Source organism: Emydura macquarii, unplaced genomic scaffold (genome assembly GCF_026122565.2).
Source record: "Emydura macquarii macquarii isolate MOO-44397 ecotype Brisbane River unplaced genomic scaffold, CSIRO-AGI_Emac_v2 contig_2676, whole genome shotgun sequence".
NCBI classification, from domain to species: Eukaryota; Metazoa; Chordata; order Testudines; family Chelidae; genus Emydura; species Emydura macquarii.
This window is the reverse complement of record NW_027132813.1, coordinates 3,160,196-3,178,261: the sequence shown is the minus strand read 5'-3', so window position 1 is coordinate 3,178,261 and position 18,066 is coordinate 3,160,196. Positions and strand designations below refer to the sequence as shown.

Here is an 18,066-nt window from a genome sequence, read left to right as displayed (position 1 = left end):
GGAAGGGCAATAATAATAGCTGTACATAATTTGGACCAGTATTTCAGTTACAGTATCACTGACACTAAACTAGTCTGCACTCTACTCTGCTTCTTCCAGGTTTGTTTCTACATATATCAGGATTCCTTTTTTCCTCACATATATCAGCTAAACTGAATACAGGACATATTGCTCACTGTCCAATGGACCAAAGTGAGCTTACAAACATTCACAGTGCAATTTTGCTACATCTACATAGTTTAGCACTGTGGAATGATCCATGAAAGACCCCTGCAGAAAGCATAGATCAAGTTCTCTCTATGTTAGACAGAAACGTTTTATGTTCACATTTATGATTCACTGTCCAATATTACTTTTAAAACTTATATCTGGAGTAAAATAAAGTTTCATTTTATAATGTTTTGTATTGCATTGTTTTCTTCTAATCTCACTGAAACCTGATATGAATAACAGGAAGCAGAAACAATGAGAAAGCAACTCTAAGTTTTTCTTTTTAATAACATTGTCCACTAATTTTATTATTTAAACCAATCTTTACTTTGCTTTTAAGTATAGTTTTGAGAACTTTTAAATGTTGCAATAACTGAGATATTTGACTTTAAAAACATCACCAGTGAAATAATAATTTCCATCACTAAGTCAACAACTTTCTTTGAGGGAGAAAAACATCAACATACATATTCATATTAAATCCTTAGAACAAAGGCAACTTAGGCTAGGTATAACTGGTTACATGTGCAGTCTATAAAATTTCTGTCATAGTCTGAAGGATAGGGTTTACTTGATGTCACACAGGAGCGCCACTCCTCTCAGTATCCAATGGTCTGGAGATACGATTGTCCTTAAATAGATCACAGTGATGTAAGTCAGATCCGTCCTCCTGGGTTTCTTGTAAATAGGACAAACATAGAGTTTGGGATCCTTGGGACCAGTTGTGTTAACAGCAAATATGTGCACCACAGGGAGTATTGTGAAGAGAATCTTTGGTGTCGGTTCAGTGAGTTTACTATTACGTCTGTCCCAGCCTGCGCCATCCAAGTATAGTCCGTAAATATAAACCCCTTCCTGTGTGAGAGTGAGCAGGTATGTTATGCATGCATGTTATCCTGTTTAACTTATAAAATGAATAATTAATTTAAGCTACTCAAAATAAGTAGGTGTATTATAGTTAGAAGGGTCTGCAATAAGAAAAAAGGGAAAATCATCATCCAACATTAATAACTTGAAAAATTTTCACAGAGTAATGTGTTTGAAATTAGGAGATTAGAATTGTTGAGTATTTGAGTTCACCAAATAGAAGATACTATCTAACATTCATTCTGAAGTACTTTACCTAAATGGTAAAAATATATGCCATAATTATTCCACGGCTGAAGAACTGATATTTTGACAGGTGTACCTTTGTCCCATTTTTTTTTTTTTTTTTTTTTAAGCAAACAGCACACATGTTTTCAATTTCAGTTCAATACAGAACCTAAGAGAATAGTTTAGCTTAGTGTGAATATTTCTTTAATAACTTATTTTCATAAGCTGCAAAAGAGAAAGTGAGAATTCTCACATTTTCTGTGATTTGTATTTAATTTCTAAAATGGGTAAAAACTGTGAGGCAAATACAGTGTCAACATTTACTCTAGCAATTTGAAATGCCTTAATTATGAAAAAATATATATTAAATACAGAATTTAATACAAAAATATATCTTCATATGTCATACATACAGTAGGGGGTGTTGTGATTTCTTCTTTAGATTGCTTTAAAACTTCATTATGTATTGTAACTGTATCTAACGCCCAGCCTTTATGTGCTCGAGTTGCTTCTTGTCTCATTGCTGTCAGGAATCCTGAAAAATCAAGCCACTGGATTTAGTGTAACTCATTTTAGCAAAAGAACTGACTATATATTACACCCCTAAAAGGGGTCAACATGATGGATACTCCCCAGGCTGCTGGACTGGACCCAAACCTCAGGTTTCATCTGCTCTTGGCTTGCTGGGACTAGGCAGAATTTAGACATTGGCTCTGGGCCTTTAGGTTCATACTCCAGGTACAGAACTATGTTTGACACCCCTATTGGGTGGCGAGGACCCGCCTAGGTCCTGAAATTAGTGCCAACTCTCTCAAGCCTCTTCAGTAGCTTTTGCATGCTCAGAGTTCCACCCAAGCTGTGGACCCCCTGAGCTATTTGACAGCATGAGAAAATAATATACAGACTTTGCAAAGGAATTTCTAAACACACAAAATTTACTCTTAAACAGCACAAAAGCTATACAGATCTATGGAAAAACAACCCAGTATACAAATCCCTGTCTCAGATTCCTCATCCCTCCAAAAACTCTTTGGGATTTAGTCAATGTCTATTCAAGAGATCCAGGATTCTCTTCTCTATTGTCTGCTTCTGGTCCTGGTCTGCTTTCCTCGCTCCCTCTCTATGCTGGAGTGAGTCCTTTTTAGTAAAGTTGCAGTATCCTTTTTCAGGTAACCAGCCTGAGTTGCTTCAAGTCCCTCATCGGGTGATCCACTGCTTGATTACAAGGCCACCTGGGACAACAGGTTTCTCTGGGAAGCAGCTAACCCTGTGTCCAAAGATGCTGCCATTTGAATAGATCCGTCAGGTTAATGACCCTTGATTGCTCTGCGTTGTTTGCCATCTGTCAACAACTCCAGGAATCCCAGTCCAAGATGGAGGTGAAAAGACAACAGTGATGGTACTATACAGTTTTACAACCAAAATGATGTTCATAGGAACTGGATAGGAAAAGGCACAGAGATGCTTGTGAAAGAAACAGAAAAGCAAAAGTTAGTGTTTAATGTTGTGGAGAGCGGGGGCATCACTAGAAAGGCTTGAAGAGGAGGTGATGTGATCAAAGCAATGAGCTAGGAAGATGATTTGGAGGCAGTGTTTTGAATGGACTTGAGGTAGGCAGATTGCAATTATCAGTGTTGAAGCTTAGAGTATTTTATATACCAGATTATAGGATCGGGGAGAGAGTTTTGGCTCTCTAGACAGTGAGAAAGTTTGGAGGAATTATGAAGGAATGAAAAATTTCTTACCTGATCATTTCCTATCTACTAGCAGAGTCTCCCACAATTCTGATACATATGGACTATTCTCCTCTTGTCTGCAATTTCTGGAGGTGGTTCAAAGCTGCAGCACAGCCTTTGCTAGCCACGCCCCTTCTCCTGCCTGCTGCCAGATAATTTATTCCAAAACTGTGAAAAAACTCAGAAAATTACTAGTAACAATAACTTCATTGCCAACTAATTAACTATGTAAGTAGGCCACTGCCTACATGGTGACTATCCAAATAAAATGCTGACCTGGGTGGGTAGAATTGTGGAAGATACTACCAGCAGAAAGGAAATTATTGGATTAGGAATTTTCCATTCTGCAGACCAGCATCCCCCCCCAATTCTGATAGGTATGGGATGCATTGAGCAGTAAACAGGAAAACAGGGATAGAAAAGTGAACATAAGAAATAGGAATGACCCCACTTTTTGAATTGCTCAAATGTCATGGTTATATCTGGACCAGTGAGGGCAGCACCTTCCTGTCAAAGGGGGTGTAAGCGTTTCGGGTTCCGTGGGAGGCCACAGTGGCTTCCTACAGGGGAATAGCTCGCGCTTGGCGAGAGATCAGTCTATGCAATTCGCCCTCAGGCCGGGCAAGCGAGCAAGGAGTCTCTTGCTCCAACCCCTAGGCAGGGTGAGTAGGCGGATCGCTCAGGCCCTCAGGCAGGGCGAGCGAGCAAGGAGTCTATCGCTCCAACCCCTAGGCAGGGTGAGCAGGCAGATCACTCAGGCAGGGCGAGCGAATAGGGAGTCTATTGCTCCAACCCCTAGGCAGGGTGAGCAGAGGAGGCAACAGCTTCCGGCGGGGTCAGGAGATCAATTCTCCTGGGGTGGCTAGGGCAAAGGGGAAGGGGAGGGGGACGCAGGCCCACCCGTCTCCACTGCGTCCCAGCCCAGGGCCCTAGCAGTGGCAGAAGCGGCTGCCACTGTGCCAGCGGGGCTCCCGCCGCAATACACCGGCAATACGGCGGCTTCAGCCACAGGCCATGGCTGTCCCTGGGCTACTTCCTCCCCACTGACCCTAGTACCTGTTGCCTCCATGTCCCAAGGATAGTCCACCTGGGGTAGCGTTGTTAGTCCTTCCTCGTCGACCGGGGGTAAGGCAGGAAACTCCTCTTCAGGGGGCAGCTCCTCCAGGTCGTTGTAGGAGGGGAGCGGGTCGGCCTCAGGCAGCTCCTCCAAGTCCTGCCCCGCTGCAGGGAGGGGCTCGGCAGCCGGCAGTTCCTCCAAATCCGGCCCAGCCTCCGGGGGTGTCCACCACTCGGGCTGCTCTGGGATCTCGGCCCAGTCTGGTGGTCCCAGAGCACGGCCCCGGGGTCGGGGTAACTCGGCCCAGTCGTCCTGGCAGGGTTGCCTGGTCCAGCTCCTCGAGGGCCCTATCCAATCCCCGGGCCCAGGTGGGGCCGGGGTTCGTCGGCGGAGGCTAGGCTCCGGCCTAGGCGTCTGCTGGCGGGGCAGCACGTCTGCCTCTGCCGGCAATCTGGGCCCTACTGAGTTCAGGGGCTAGGCTTTTGTATTTCCCCTTCCTGTTGGGGCTCCGCCCCGGGGCTGCCAATTGGCCTGGCCGGGTGGCCCTATCACGGCCCGGGTCCCCTGTTGCCGGGCAGACTCTGGGGCAGGGTGTGAGTTGGGCCAATCAGAGCTCTCGGGCCCTTCCCCAGGCTCTGGCTCCGTAGGAGGCCACAGTGGCTTCCTACAGGGGGCCTCTGTAGAGAGGGGAAGTTCACTCTATAGTGTCTTATGATCATCAGCTAACACCTCCATAGGTACCTCTACACAGTGATAAAAAACAAGGCTCTGAGTTTCAGAGACTGGATCAGCTGTCTTGGGCTTGTGGAGTTTGGGCTGGAAAGCAAAAAATTCACACTTGGACTGGAGCCTGGGCTCTGAGTATCTCCACCTTATGGGATCTCAGAACCTGGGCTCCAGCCTGAGCCCAAATGTCTACATTGCAATTTTATAGCCCCACAGTCCAAGCCCTGCAAGCCCCAGTGAGTTGATTCAGGCCATCCTCAGCCATGCAGCGGGTCTTTATTGTAGTGTAAATATACCGCATGTGGTTGCTCTGCAGATCTCTGTGGTGGAAGTACATGTCCCTTTAGTCTCCAAGGTTGGATATCACAGAATGCATCTTGATTCCTTCTAGAATAGGCATGACAGATGGCTTGTATATATCTCAACAATGCATAGGCTGATCCATCTAGTAAGGGATAGCTTGTATACTTAAAATCCTTGGCATCTTGGGATGAAAGGAAATGAACATGCAGCCTGATCTCCTTGTGGATTTTGTACACTTGATATAAGTCTTTAATGCTTTTCTGATATTTAGGGTGCACTACTGCTTTTTGGCTGGGTACTGTTACCGTGGGCAGAATGAAAGAAGTCAGAGGGACAAACAGGGTAGGCCCCACTTAGGGAAGATCAGTCTGATCGCTGGTCTGGCCAGTCTGATTGCTCTGAGAAATCTGGATACCTGAGGATTCTGACAAGGATCTCAAAGATCCTGAAAATAGTACCCTACTTAGGGCTGATACTTGGTGTGCTATGGTGCTGGGCTGAAGGCCTTTATCTGCAGCTTCCTGAAGGAAGTCCAGAGTGGACGGATTCCTAGGATCCCCTGGATCTGCGGTGCTCTCTTGGCACTACAAACTGAACTTGGTCCTTATGGAGAAGTAAGTTTTTAGCATGGAAATTCTCCTGGATGAGAGTAAAGTCTTGATCACTTTGGAAGACAGGTCAAGTACAACTAACACTTCCCTTTCAATAACCAGGCTGTCAATTGAATACCATCTGAGTCAGAATGGAGGAATGGGCCTTGGAAAAAAGATGTCAGCTTGAATTCTATAAGATCAGAAAACCAGGTTCTCCTTGGCCAGTACCCTTACTTCTTTTCACCTTATCTTTTGGATTACCTTCCCTAGGAGAGGGAAAAGCAGGAAGGGATATACCTGGCCTTGCTGCTATCTGCGTAACAAAGCATTTTTGTCCCCATGGACTATGGGTTTGCTTTCTAGGTGAAGACTTTTGGCCATTTTGCATTCTTACAATTGGCAAACAGGTTGACTGAGGAAGGGACTAAATATCTGTGAGATCAAAGTAAAGACTCCTGGTTCAGGCATCACTCCAAGTAGTTGACTTTGCATCTGCTTTTTGGTTCTGCTCTCCTTTTATGTGTATCACCTTTAGGGAAAGAAGACTCTTGTTTACCCATTCCATTGTCTCCAATGCTTCTGCATGTAGAGCTATGCTCCTTGTTTCCCCTTGGTTGTTTATGCATGCAACCATGGTATATCGTTGTCTGGTTGGACCAAGATGGGATTGCCCTGTAGGTAGCTCCAGAATCTTAGCAGAGCTAGTTTGACATCTGTGAGCTCCAAGAACCTGATGTTTTTCATCTTTAGCAATACCTTGGATAGTAGAGGAATCAGTGGAAAGGCACAAAAGAAACCTGTGTTCCAAAGTAGGAGAAAGGCATCTCCGAGAGAGTGATGACTCAGGCTGGCCCTGGAGTAAAGTTGGGAGTACTTCTTGTTTCTGGCTGTGGTGAATAAATCTATCTTGGGGACTCCCCAATGTAGAAATATGTTGTGAAGAATGGAGGCGTCTATTTCTCATTCGTGATCCTGGGAAAAATTTCCTGCTGAGAGTGTCCACTATAGTGTTCTGTATGTCCAGGAGATAAGCTGCTGAGATGTTGCTGTGGTGACAGATGCACCAATTCCAGAGTTTCACTGCCTTGGCACAAAGGGAAGATGATTGTTCTAATTCCTGATGGTTTAGGTAAAACATACATGAAATTTTGTCTGTCATAATCTTTATATGCTGCCCCTTATCAGTGGTAGGAAATGTGTACAGGCATTCTTGACTGCTCTGAGTTCTAGTAAATTGATATGTAGTTTGGATTCAATTGGGGACCATTTGCCTTGAAACACGTGGGTGTCCAGGTGGGCTCCCCATCCCAATAGGGATGCATCTGTTATCAGTATTAACGTTGGTGTTGGTTGAGTGAAGGGAACACCTGCACAGACATTGTGAGGGTCTTTCCATCAGTCCAGGAAGATTTGACTGACAAGGACATCAATAGAAATTTGTTTAAGCTGTGTTTGTTTGGTGTGTGCAACATTCTGAGCAATCCTTGAAGGCAGCACATGTGAAGTCTTGTGTGACTTATTACAAAGGTGCCTACCACCATATGTCCTAGTAGTTGAAGTCAGTTTCTGGCTGAGGTCTGAGGGCTGACCTGACCAGTGGCGATTAAGTTGGCTAAGGTGTTGAACCTCTGTGAGGGAAGGAAATCTTTGGCTTCTACTGCATTTAGGTAGGCCTCTATGAATTCCAGATGTTATACTGGAGTTAATGTGGACTTTTGGACATTTAACTGTAGTCTCAGCTGGAGAAATAGGTCCATAGTCTTTTGTGTGGCTCTCAAAGTGTCATCAAAGGAGCATGCTTTGAGCAGGCAACCGTCTAGATATGGAAATATCATAATTCGTTGTTTGCGAAGATGTACTGTTGCCACAGAAAAGATCTTTCAGAACACTGAGTGTGGACGATAGACACACGGGAGCACCTTGTATTGAAAGTGGTCTTGTCCCAAAGTGAATCTTAGAAACCTTTTGAGGGATGGGTGGATTGTGATATGAAAGCCAGCATCTTGTAGGTCGAGAGCCAAGAACCAGTCCCCCTGGTCCAGAGATGGGATTATTGCTGCCAAAGTAACCATCTTTAAGTGTTGTATCTTTACAAATTTGTTGAATGATCTTGGATCCAGAATGAGTCTCCAACTGCCGTTCTTTTTCGGTATCAGGAAGTATTTGGAATAGAAGCCCTTCCCCCTGTGTTGGATGGGAACTGGTTCTATAGCATCTAAGTTCAGAAGATAGTTTGTTTCATGACATAAAAAGGTTCTCATGAGAAGGGTCCCTGAAGAGGGACGGGGAAGGTGTGGGCAGAAGGGAGGGAGACAGGTAAAGTGGTTTGAATATTCTGTGAAGATGATGATCTCCAATACCCACTTATCTGTGGTTATATGCTTCAAGTTTTGCTAAAAAAGAGTAAGGCGGTCACCAAAGGGGTGAAGATGTTTGGGTTGTTGCTGCAAATAAAAGTGGGGGAGGGAACCTGGGGCCTCAACCAACACATCAAAACTGATGTTTAGATGTAATTGGCTGTGATGTTGATGATTGTGGGGCAGCTGGTCTTCACTTTTGTACTCACTGTCTTTTCCATTGGGCTTCATGATGCCTCTGGGAAGGAGGAAATTGAGCAGGCCGGGATCTCTGTGCCATCTGGGAATTACTATATCTTCTTTTTTGTGCAAATATGTGAATTTCCAGTGAACACAAAGTGGCTCTGGAGTCTTTTAGTGTGTGGAGGGATTCATCCATCTTTTCTGCAAATAACGTGGATACTTCAAATGGACTGGACTTCCCTTGGAAAGCTAGAAAGGTGAATCCAGGAAGCCCTCCGCATGACCAATGCTGTTAAGATGGAGTAGGCAGCTATGTCAGCAGTGTTTGGAGAGGCTTGCAACTATGTCTTTGAGAGAAGCTGACCAATAGAGGACAGGATATCAAGATGTATGAGGTGCCAATTGCCACTGTGAGAAGTCAAGAGATTTGTCTTTTGTGGAATATGTACATAATAGGTTCTCATTACTACTATTTATTTACATAATATGGCAAATGTATGTGGCACTTTACAAATAACAGTAAAATATATTATTTGACTCAAAGAGTTTACATTGTAAGCCTGGTAGCTTATTATGAAAAGAGAGGGTTCCATCTCCAGCCTATAATGAACCAAAATTGGTTCCCTTGCAATGTGCTCATATCTGTGCAGTTTCTAAATTACTTGTTGAAGCAGAATGCAGCTCTCCAGTACCTGCAACTTGCAATTTAAAATGAGATGAAAGGTCATAAGGAAACCAGGAAATAAAAATGTATTTTCTTTAGGAGCTATGTTATTAATTTTTGCTACATTTGGTCCATAATCCAGATTCTGATATTCCTGCATTGAAGAAAACTACTCATTATTTCATTATTTTTTATCTACTATGTTCAATTACATATGTAATGAAATGCATAAAATTGTGGTTAAACATAATACACTGTACTATAAATATTAGCCAAATCCTACCAGTACCTACCTTGTGGATTAAAGAATCCAGTCATCCAAAACACATGTGGTCTCCCTTCAAATATCCAGGTATGGAATTGAGTATTTCTTTCCAGGAGTTCAGTAAACCAGAATCCAAGTGTTGAAGAATCCCAAGATATCCTTTTCCACAGTTGAGGAATTCGAGCATCATACATATTATCAAGTGCATCTCTCAAATTCTGAAAAAGTAAAAATAATAATATATGAATTAACTGAAACAACTGAACTGTGTTAGTTATAAAGTGAGTATTTTTTATGATAAAGATGAATATACTCACTTCACTCATAATAATGGTTCCCTCTATGGCTAACTTAAGATCATTCAGACTGTTTCGGAGTATTGTAATAACCTTTTGCATTCGGTCAATTTCTTGACGAAGAAAAATATTCATAGAATTAAGGTGTCCCATCTTTATTAAACGGGCTTTTACCTAAAATACAGCAAGTGTAGAGAAAACAAATCAATTACATTTTGTAGTTTTGCAAATAATATTGTCATATATGGTAGTCTAACACTTTTTTTGGTACCGAGAAAAATAAATGATAGGCCTATAACTTTGGACTGTGGAAAAACAACCCAGTGGGATTTTTAGAGACAGGAAGGGGAGCTCAAGGGAAGTCAGTCAATATTCTTATTGAACCCATCTTTTTCTAAGAGAATCAGATTCTAACAAGAAGAAATCAAGGAGGTGGTGACAGCTCCTTAGATGGCTGAGTTTGCATCAGGATATGGTTTCTTAGAGCAGCAAAGCAGAAGTTAGGCAAAAAAGACCTGGTGAAGTTTGAGGAAAGTAAACATTTGTGACAGTGAAAGTAAGCAGTGATAGTGAAGCACATTGGTTCATGAAGTCCAATAGCTGAAAGCATGACTAAAGTTCTGATTTTCATCGGGCTGGTGCACATCTAGATGCCAGTAGATCTGATACAGCATGAAGTTAACAGGAGTAGTCTGCAGCTCAGAGGGTGAAGCTTCATAACTTCCACAGAATTAGAAGGCTATGTTGGTCTACTACCAGTTAACTCAGATTGCAAAATATTATGGTACTTACCAATGGAATAATGAAAAAAAATTAATCAAATAACTTAAAAATAGCATAAAATCTATTAAATAAATTATTTAATTATTGTTTGATCAGCTCTGCTTTGTAGTAATTGGAGTTCTCCAAATACATTGCCTCCACACAGTCTTGCACTTCGAGTTTGTATGCCTTGCTTCAAAGATTTCAAAACCACTGCAAGTAGATAGTCCTTGAAGAGACTCATCTACTACGGGAAACCTTTCATTTTATTACTGCAGTATTCCCTCTGTGCTCTGAGATGCTCTTGATTCTAAAACCTCTCAGATTTCAGCTGGTTTGAGTTGCTCATTCTTTGGAGTTCCTTAGTTTCTGCTCATGTTAAGGGACATTTAAATAACTAGCACATTCTTAGATGGGCACTAAAATAGACTTTCTACAACTTTCAAAGCTGCGAAGTTCTTGTGATAATTGTAGTGCCATCCTAGGATTTGTGACAGTCTGGCCCATCTACTGTCATTGGAGTCTAAGTAAATAACACCTGTCTTATAATTAGCAACAACTGTAAATTTTAAATGGGTTTAATACCAAATTAAGACACAGGTCTGGGGACTGCCAGAGAACTGTGTGCACATTCTGGTGAATTTTAGGTTATTTTCTAAATAAATAAAATGGTCAGTGCTTCAAAACTGATAGTTTTTAGGGATTTTTTAATTATCCTTTTTGCTGACATGATATAATAGCATATACCACACTAGTGGCTCTGTTATTCCCAAGAAAACCTGGCTCCTCCTACTTGTTGCCTTGGGAAAAACTTATAGGGCTGCTCCTCTATCTCCCAGGATGAATCAGGCAAACTTCATCTGACAGCCTTGTTTCAGGTGGCATCTCTGCAGACTCAGGAAGCTAGCACAGAATCCATTCACAACCAGAAGTTTACCTTCACAACCAGAAGGACTAGAAGAGTATTTTTAAAATAAATTAAAGTTAAATTATGTTGATGCTGATTGAAAAGAGGTGGGTTGTGCTCTCCTGGATCTGTCAAGTATAGGGCCACTTATTTACAGAAACGTTCTAAAACACTTAATATTTTTCTTCTAACTTCTGATATGAAAACTGCAGAGAGAAAACCCAGTTACTAATCTTTTGTAACTGTTGTTCTTTGAGATGTGTTGCATGTGTCCATTCCACTCTTGGGAGTGCGCCTGCCCTGAGCTCAGTCTCTGGAAATTTTTTTCCTCAGTAGTACCTACTGGGATGGCTTGAGCACCCTCTGCTGCCAGCGAAAGGGCAGCGCTGAAATGTTGCACCGGCGAAAATGGGCAGCTAGCACAAGTATAAGGTTCTGTGATTTCGGCCCCTCACTTTGCTGACCCAAACCTCCTCAGTTCCTTCTTTCTGAAAACACCAATGTAGAGTGGTAGGAGGACAGGTTGTGGAATGGATATGTATAACGCATGACAAAGACCATCAGTTATGAAATGTTTGTAGTCGTTTTTTCTTCTTCAAGTGATTGCACATGTGCATTCCACTCTTGGTGACTCCCAAGCAGTTAAACAGGCAGAGGGATCAGAGTTTATGTATGCATAGACTGTAGTACAGCTCAGCCAAATTTGGCATCATCCACTCTCTAGAGTACTGGGTGATGATGTATTGGGAGGAGAAAGTGTGCATTGGATGACCAAGTTGCTGATGTCCAGAAATAGGGATCTGCACTAGGAATATTGTTGAGGATGGTTTACAATCTTGAGGAGTGAGAAGTCAGCTTGTCTGGTGGTGAAATGCCTGCCAGATCATAACAAGTGCAGATACAAGAAGTTATTCAAGATGAAATTCTCTGTGAGGAGATTGGAAGACCTTTCATTCCATCTGCTATACCAACGAATAGTTGGGAGGATCACCAACATAGTTTGGTCCTGTCTGTGTAGAACGTCAGTGCTCATCTAATGTCCAATGTGTGTAGCTGTTCTCATCCCTATTTGTGTGTGGTTTTGGGTAAAATACAAGTAAGCAAATAATGACTGATTGATATGAAAATCTGAGACTATCTTAGACAGAAAACTTGGATGAGGGTGTAAGTACACCTGTTCTTTCAAGAAGTTTGTGTGTGGTGGATTGGATATGTGGGCGCACAGTTTGGAGATTGTTCTGGCAAAACTGAAAACAATTAGGAAAACCACCTTCCACAAAAGGTGCAGTAAAGAGCACATTGCTAAAGGCTCAAATAGTGGTCCCATAAGTTTAGACAAAATTAAGTTCAAATTCCAAGGGAAAACGGGCTCTCTTAATCGAGGGTACAATATTTCCAGGCCTTTAAGCAATCTAATTGTCATGTAATTAGAAAAAAAGAAGCTGTTATTCACACAAGGGTGGAAGGCTGATTTTGTTTCCAGGCGAACTTTGATAGAGGAAATTGGTAACCCTTGCTATTTCAGATGTAGCAGATAGTGAAGTGTATGTTGGATGGACGAATGTATTGGCAAGACCTGTGGCTGAGAGCAGAGGAGGATTCTGTAATCAGATTCCAGACCAGTGTCGATACCAAGGGTCAGAGTCTGAGTCAGGTTTCAGGGTTTAAGTCAGGAGGTTTAAGTCCATGTTAAGATAAGGTCAAAGCCAGAATTTCAGGAGCAAGGAGCATGGGAGCTACAGGAGATGTATACTGTTGCCTAGATACTTCCTGGAACACCCCTTGGGTTTATATAGGGCAGAAAGCCAATCAGGAGCCATGAGGCTGCTCTTTGTCAAACTCTTGAGGTGGAACATCCCATAGTCTGTGTTCACAGCAGGTCAAAGGAAGTGGCACATAAGCTGGCTACAGCTGGGTGGCAGCCTGGGAAGGTCAGCTGCTTGGTAGCTCTGCAGGCCTAAGGTTTAGACCTATGTGGTCTTACAGGTGGTGGGCCTTCCGCTATTTAGTAAGACCTGGTGAACTTTCTCCAATAAGACCTGCTCTTTGGAATTTAACCTGTTAAATGAAGGGACTGTAGGTTTGTGTGGAGCAGCCATCTATGGTCCTGAGAGATTAAATCCAGGTGCAACAGGAGTGAGATTGGAGTTGCCACTAAGAGGTCCAGTAGAGTGGAGAGTCAGCATTGGTGGGGCCACACTAGGTCTATTAACATAACCCGGGAGTGGTCCCGCTTGATCTTTAGCAGCGGTCTGTGTAAGAGTGGGATTGGCATAAAAGCTTTTTTGTCTAGGGTAGCAGGAAGGCATCTCCGATGGAGCCTGGACTGAGGCCTTGTGGGGAGCAGAATTGGTAACATTTTCTGTTGTACTTATTTCCAAATAGGTCTATTTGGAGAGTCCCCCACTCTTGAAAAATGCATCTGGCAACATCCAGGCAAAGACATCATGACTGGTAAATGACCTGCTCAGGCTGTCTGCTGCACCCCTGTAAGATAAGAAGGCCTCAAGGTTGATAGAACGGACTATAAAAATTCCCATAGGTGAATTGCTTCCTGGCAAAGGAGAGATGCGTGAGCTCCTCCCTTCCTGGTGAGGAAAACATTGCCACAGTATTTTCAACAAATAGAAACAAACAGGTTTCTCCCCCTGATATTAGGTAGGAAAGCCTGACAGGCAAGGCGAATCACCTTGAGTTCTCTGAGGCTGATATGAAGAGCGAGCTCTGTTTAGGATCAAAGATCCTGAGTTTGAAGGGAATGCCTGCACAAACACTGAGAGGATCAAACCACCAATTCAGTGAAATTAGAACATGCAAAGGTACCATGAGCAGTTTCCAAATGAAGATGGCTTGGCAAGTACACTGACACCAGCCACTTCTGGAGGGGTCTGGGGTGCAGCCCTGCATGTTATACTACATATGTGCACAAGGTCAAGTGCCCTAGAAGACTCATACAGTTTTGGGCTGTTGTGATTGGAAGAATCTTGAGTCTGTCATGCGAGATTGAATAGGTTGGAATCTAGACTTTGGAAAGAATGCTCAGGCCTGGGTAGAGTCCAACACAGCTCCTATAAACTCTATCTTTTGTTCTGGGCAAAGAATAGACTTGCCTGCATTGATCAGTAGGCCTAAGGTCTTGAAGGTTGACTGAATGAGTTGAATGCTGGATATAACCTGCAGTTTGGACTGGCCCTTGACTACCCAGTCATCTAGGTAAGGGTAGACCTGCACTCCCAGTCTCTTGAGGAACACTGCTATCATGGCCATACATTTTATGAAAATGTGTAGCTGCAGACCGGTTGAACAGAAGCACTGCGAACTGTTAATGCAAGTGCTTCAATATGAATATGAGGAACTTTCTGAGTCCTTGGTATATTGATACATGAAAGTAGGTATCTTTTAAATCAAGGATGGCATATCAGCCTCCAAGATCCAGAGAGGGAAAAATGGATGGCAGGTGATCATGTGAAACTTTATCTTTTGGAGATAGTTGTTGAGCCAATGCAGGTCTAAAATAGATGTGAGATCTCACTTGGCTTTCGGGATTAGGAAATAATGGGAGTAGAATTCCTTCCCTCTTAAATTCTGCAGAAAATCCTCTATGGCTCCCACCGGAAGGAGAGATCGAACCTCCTGGACCTGAAGTTCTTTGTGTGAGTTGACCCTAAAGAGGGACAGGGAGGAAGCATGAGAAGGAGTAGTAGAAATAAATGGAAGGGTGTATCCCACTTCTACAGTGCTTAACACCCAACAGTCCATGGTGATGCAGGACCAAGCACTGAGGAAATGGAAAAGGCAGTTTGGAAACAAGGGAAGGATGGGGTCTGGCATCTTGGGAACTGGTACAGCATCCTTGAGCATCCCATCAAAATGCCTGCTTGGAGCCCCCTGGATGTCTAAGTGGGGCAGGCATTGATGCAAAGGTAGAAGGAGGAGATGATCTATGCCTATAATCTCTACTCTTCTTTCTCTGCAGGTCCTGTTGGACAGTTGGAGCAGAGTACCAGAGGGGTTGCTGAAGCCTGAATTGCTTCCTGGAAGGGGCTGGGGTGCACATCCAAAGAACTTTAATATTACCCTCAAGGCCTTTATCCCATGGAGCATAGCATCAGTCTGCTCTGAAAAGAGCAAGGGTCCCTCCAAGTGAAAGTCCTGCTCAGTCTGTTGGACCTCCTGCATGAGCCCAGAACACTGCAACCAGGAACTCCTACACATGGCCATTGCAAAAGCCATGGACTTGACTGCTGAGTCAGCCACATCCAGAGCAGCTTGCAGCGAGGCCTTTGCCACTGATTTTCCCTCATCCAGTAGGAGGAGAATGCCTGCGTCGCATATTCTGGGAACACGTCTTTACATTTTAGCATGGAGTCCCATAAGTTAAAGTAATACTTGTCCAAAAGTGTATGCTGGTTTGCACTCCTGAGCTGCAACTCCCCAGCACAATAAACTTTCTTATAAAAAAGATCTAACTTTTTTGAGTCGTTTGATTTTAGGGTTGCACCCAGATGCTCCAGCCTTTTTCTCTCTCATTTGTAGCAGATGCTATCAGGGATACAGAGGAAGGGGATGGGAGTAAAGGAACTCATTACTTTGGGTGGATACATAATATTTGGGCTCAACTCTTTTGAAGTGGGGGGAAGGGATGCAGGGGTCTGCCGCAAACCCTTAACTGGGTCCATAAAGGCCTCATTGAGAGGCTCGGCCACTCTGGAAGGACCTGTAGTGGCTAAAATATTGACCAGGCAATGAGAGGATTCTTTTACTTCCTTCACTTGTATGTATGGACTTAAGAAAATTCTCTAACAATTCCTGGTGCATCTGGGGGAGGTGACATGTCCACTCTGAGACTGCTTCTTTAAGGGAAAAGGAAGATAAGACCAGCACAGCTTGCGGCTTTTTCTCCCTTTCTTGATCTGCAGGATCCTGTTGAGCTGGCTCTTGATGTCCAGTATTTGGCTCAGTACCAGAATCAGGAACAAATGCTGACAGGTGAATAGGTGCCACACACCATTCCAATGCCAGTGAATAGGAGTGCCTGGAATATGATCTTGGAAACAGGCTGAAAGCTCCCTGGATTCCAAAAGGTCACTGGATAGGCTTAAGTACCCAGTAACCCAGCCAACCACTTGATGGTACTCTTGTGACTGGATCCATGGAAGGATGGAAACTTTTGAAGAAGGGGTAGTGAGAGTGGCTCCCAGGACAGGAAATGTAAGACCTGGCCTCCAATTTGGAAGACTTTGGCTTTCCTTCCACTGGAGTCATTCCAGATAGTGCTGGCGACTGGTTTTGAGGTGGAGAGGCCTGCAGAGAAGTAAGCATCACAGGTTTTCCCTTTGATGGTACCAAAAGACAAGCTGTCAGGGGTGCATGAGGTTGGCATGGTACTGAGTTCTGTAGAAATTCTACTGATTCTCTTGTGACCATTGGCACTAATAGTGTCAACTTTTGTACTGCCAGCAATACCAGCACTGAAAGGATCAGGAGGTCCCTGGAAGCTGCAAATGCCTCCAGCATAGCTGGTACCGAGATAGTGTCAGTATGGTGTGGTGCCACAAATGTGGTAGGAGCTCCTTCCAGTTTCAGACTCAATGGAACATGCCTAGGTACAGAGTTAACGGTATCATCTTCGACAGTACCAAAGCAGAGGAGTGCTTAGACTTAGGCTGCAGTCTACTCTGATCCCCAGACGTAGCAGACTTTGGTGCCAGGGATCACCCTCTTTTGGCAATCTGCTTTTTATGCCTCTTCTTAGGCACTGGGAATGGTGAGCAGTGTCAGGACTCAGGCATAGCAGGGGGTGCACTCCTTACTGATGCTCTGATGCTGAGGCACTTGGTACCAAGTCTGACTGACCTGGCTCAAATGGAGGGCTCAAGGCCATCTCCATGAGTAGAAACTTCAGTCAGGCTTCCCAATATTTCTTTGTACGAGGCTTAAAGTCCCTGTAAATTTGGCAACACTCCCCAGTATGAGCTTCCTTGAGGCACTTCAAGCAACTTGAGTGCAGATCACTCATGGACATAACCTTATTGTGGGAAATGCAGAGCTTGAAGTCTGGTAACCAAGGCATCTCTCAGCACCAGGAATCAACCAAAATCCTCAGATGGGATAAAGAAAGAAAGACAGTCAGACAGACAGACCTAACTAACTAACTAACTAACTAAACTATTTACAATAAAATATAGGAGAACACAGTCCACTGAGAGTACTTGCAAAAGCAAGAAGAGCAGTTCCAGCAACTGTCATGGGTGGTACAAAGGAACTGAGAAGGTTCGGGTTTGGCTGAGCCCTTTACATCAGCACCAGCAGCACACAGCAACAGAGGGCGCTTGAATCACTCTGACAGGTACCACTGAGGGAAAAATTTCCAGCAACTATGTGCAGGGCATGCGCACATCCAAAAGTGGAATGTATGTGTGCAATCACTTGAAGAAGAAATAAAAAAACAAGACTAGCTTACCTCATGGGGTACGTAATCAGGAGGCAGTTTATCCAGCATATCTTCAGCTAATCGGTATACAATGGCTTCACGAGTTTCTCCTGCTCCACCTCCACTTTCCTTCGGTTGAATATTGGTAATGGTGTCTAGAACATTGGCTGCGGTGTTACTTTGATACCTTAGAGGAATATTAAATCATTAGGAATGTTTCAGAAATTACATAGCTTCTTTACAGCTAAACGACATGCTTTGTAGAATCACAGAAGTTAGAAAATGGAAAAACACCTATTAGGTCCTCAGCTAGACTGTGAATCCTCATGGTAGAGATTGTTTCCCAGTGCTGAGCGTACTGAGCATGCAGTCAGGTACTATGGGACCTATGTGTGACCTCTGTAGATTTCTGCTTCAGGAATAGGAGGTAGAGCAGGTTCCACATGGCTATTATTCCAATTTATCAAGAAGACGTAAGG

At 43.6% G+C, this 18,066-nt stretch overlaps 1 protein-coding gene across 1 annotated transcript in view; it reads right to left on the bottom strand.

Moving 5' to 3' along the window:
* Positions 1 to 677: 677 nt before the first annotated feature.
* The window catches only part of DNAH8 (dynein axonemal heavy chain 8), a 563,218-nt gene continuing 545,829 nt past the window's right edge, over positions 678 to 18,066 (bottom strand). The window contains exons 89-93 of the mRNA XM_067565373.1: positions 17,618 to 17,774; positions 9,507 to 9,659; positions 9,218 to 9,407; positions 1,719 to 1,840; positions 678 to 1,065 (exon numbers count right to left, since the gene is read on the bottom strand). Coding sequence (XP_067421474.1) covers positions 778 to 1,065; positions 1,719 to 1,840; positions 9,218 to 9,407; positions 9,507 to 9,659; positions 17,618 to 17,774 — 910 coding nt within the window. The 3' untranslated portion in view covers positions 678 to 777. The remainder of the gene's footprint in view (positions 1,066 to 1,718; positions 1,841 to 9,217; positions 9,408 to 9,506; positions 9,660 to 17,617; positions 17,775 to 18,066) is intronic.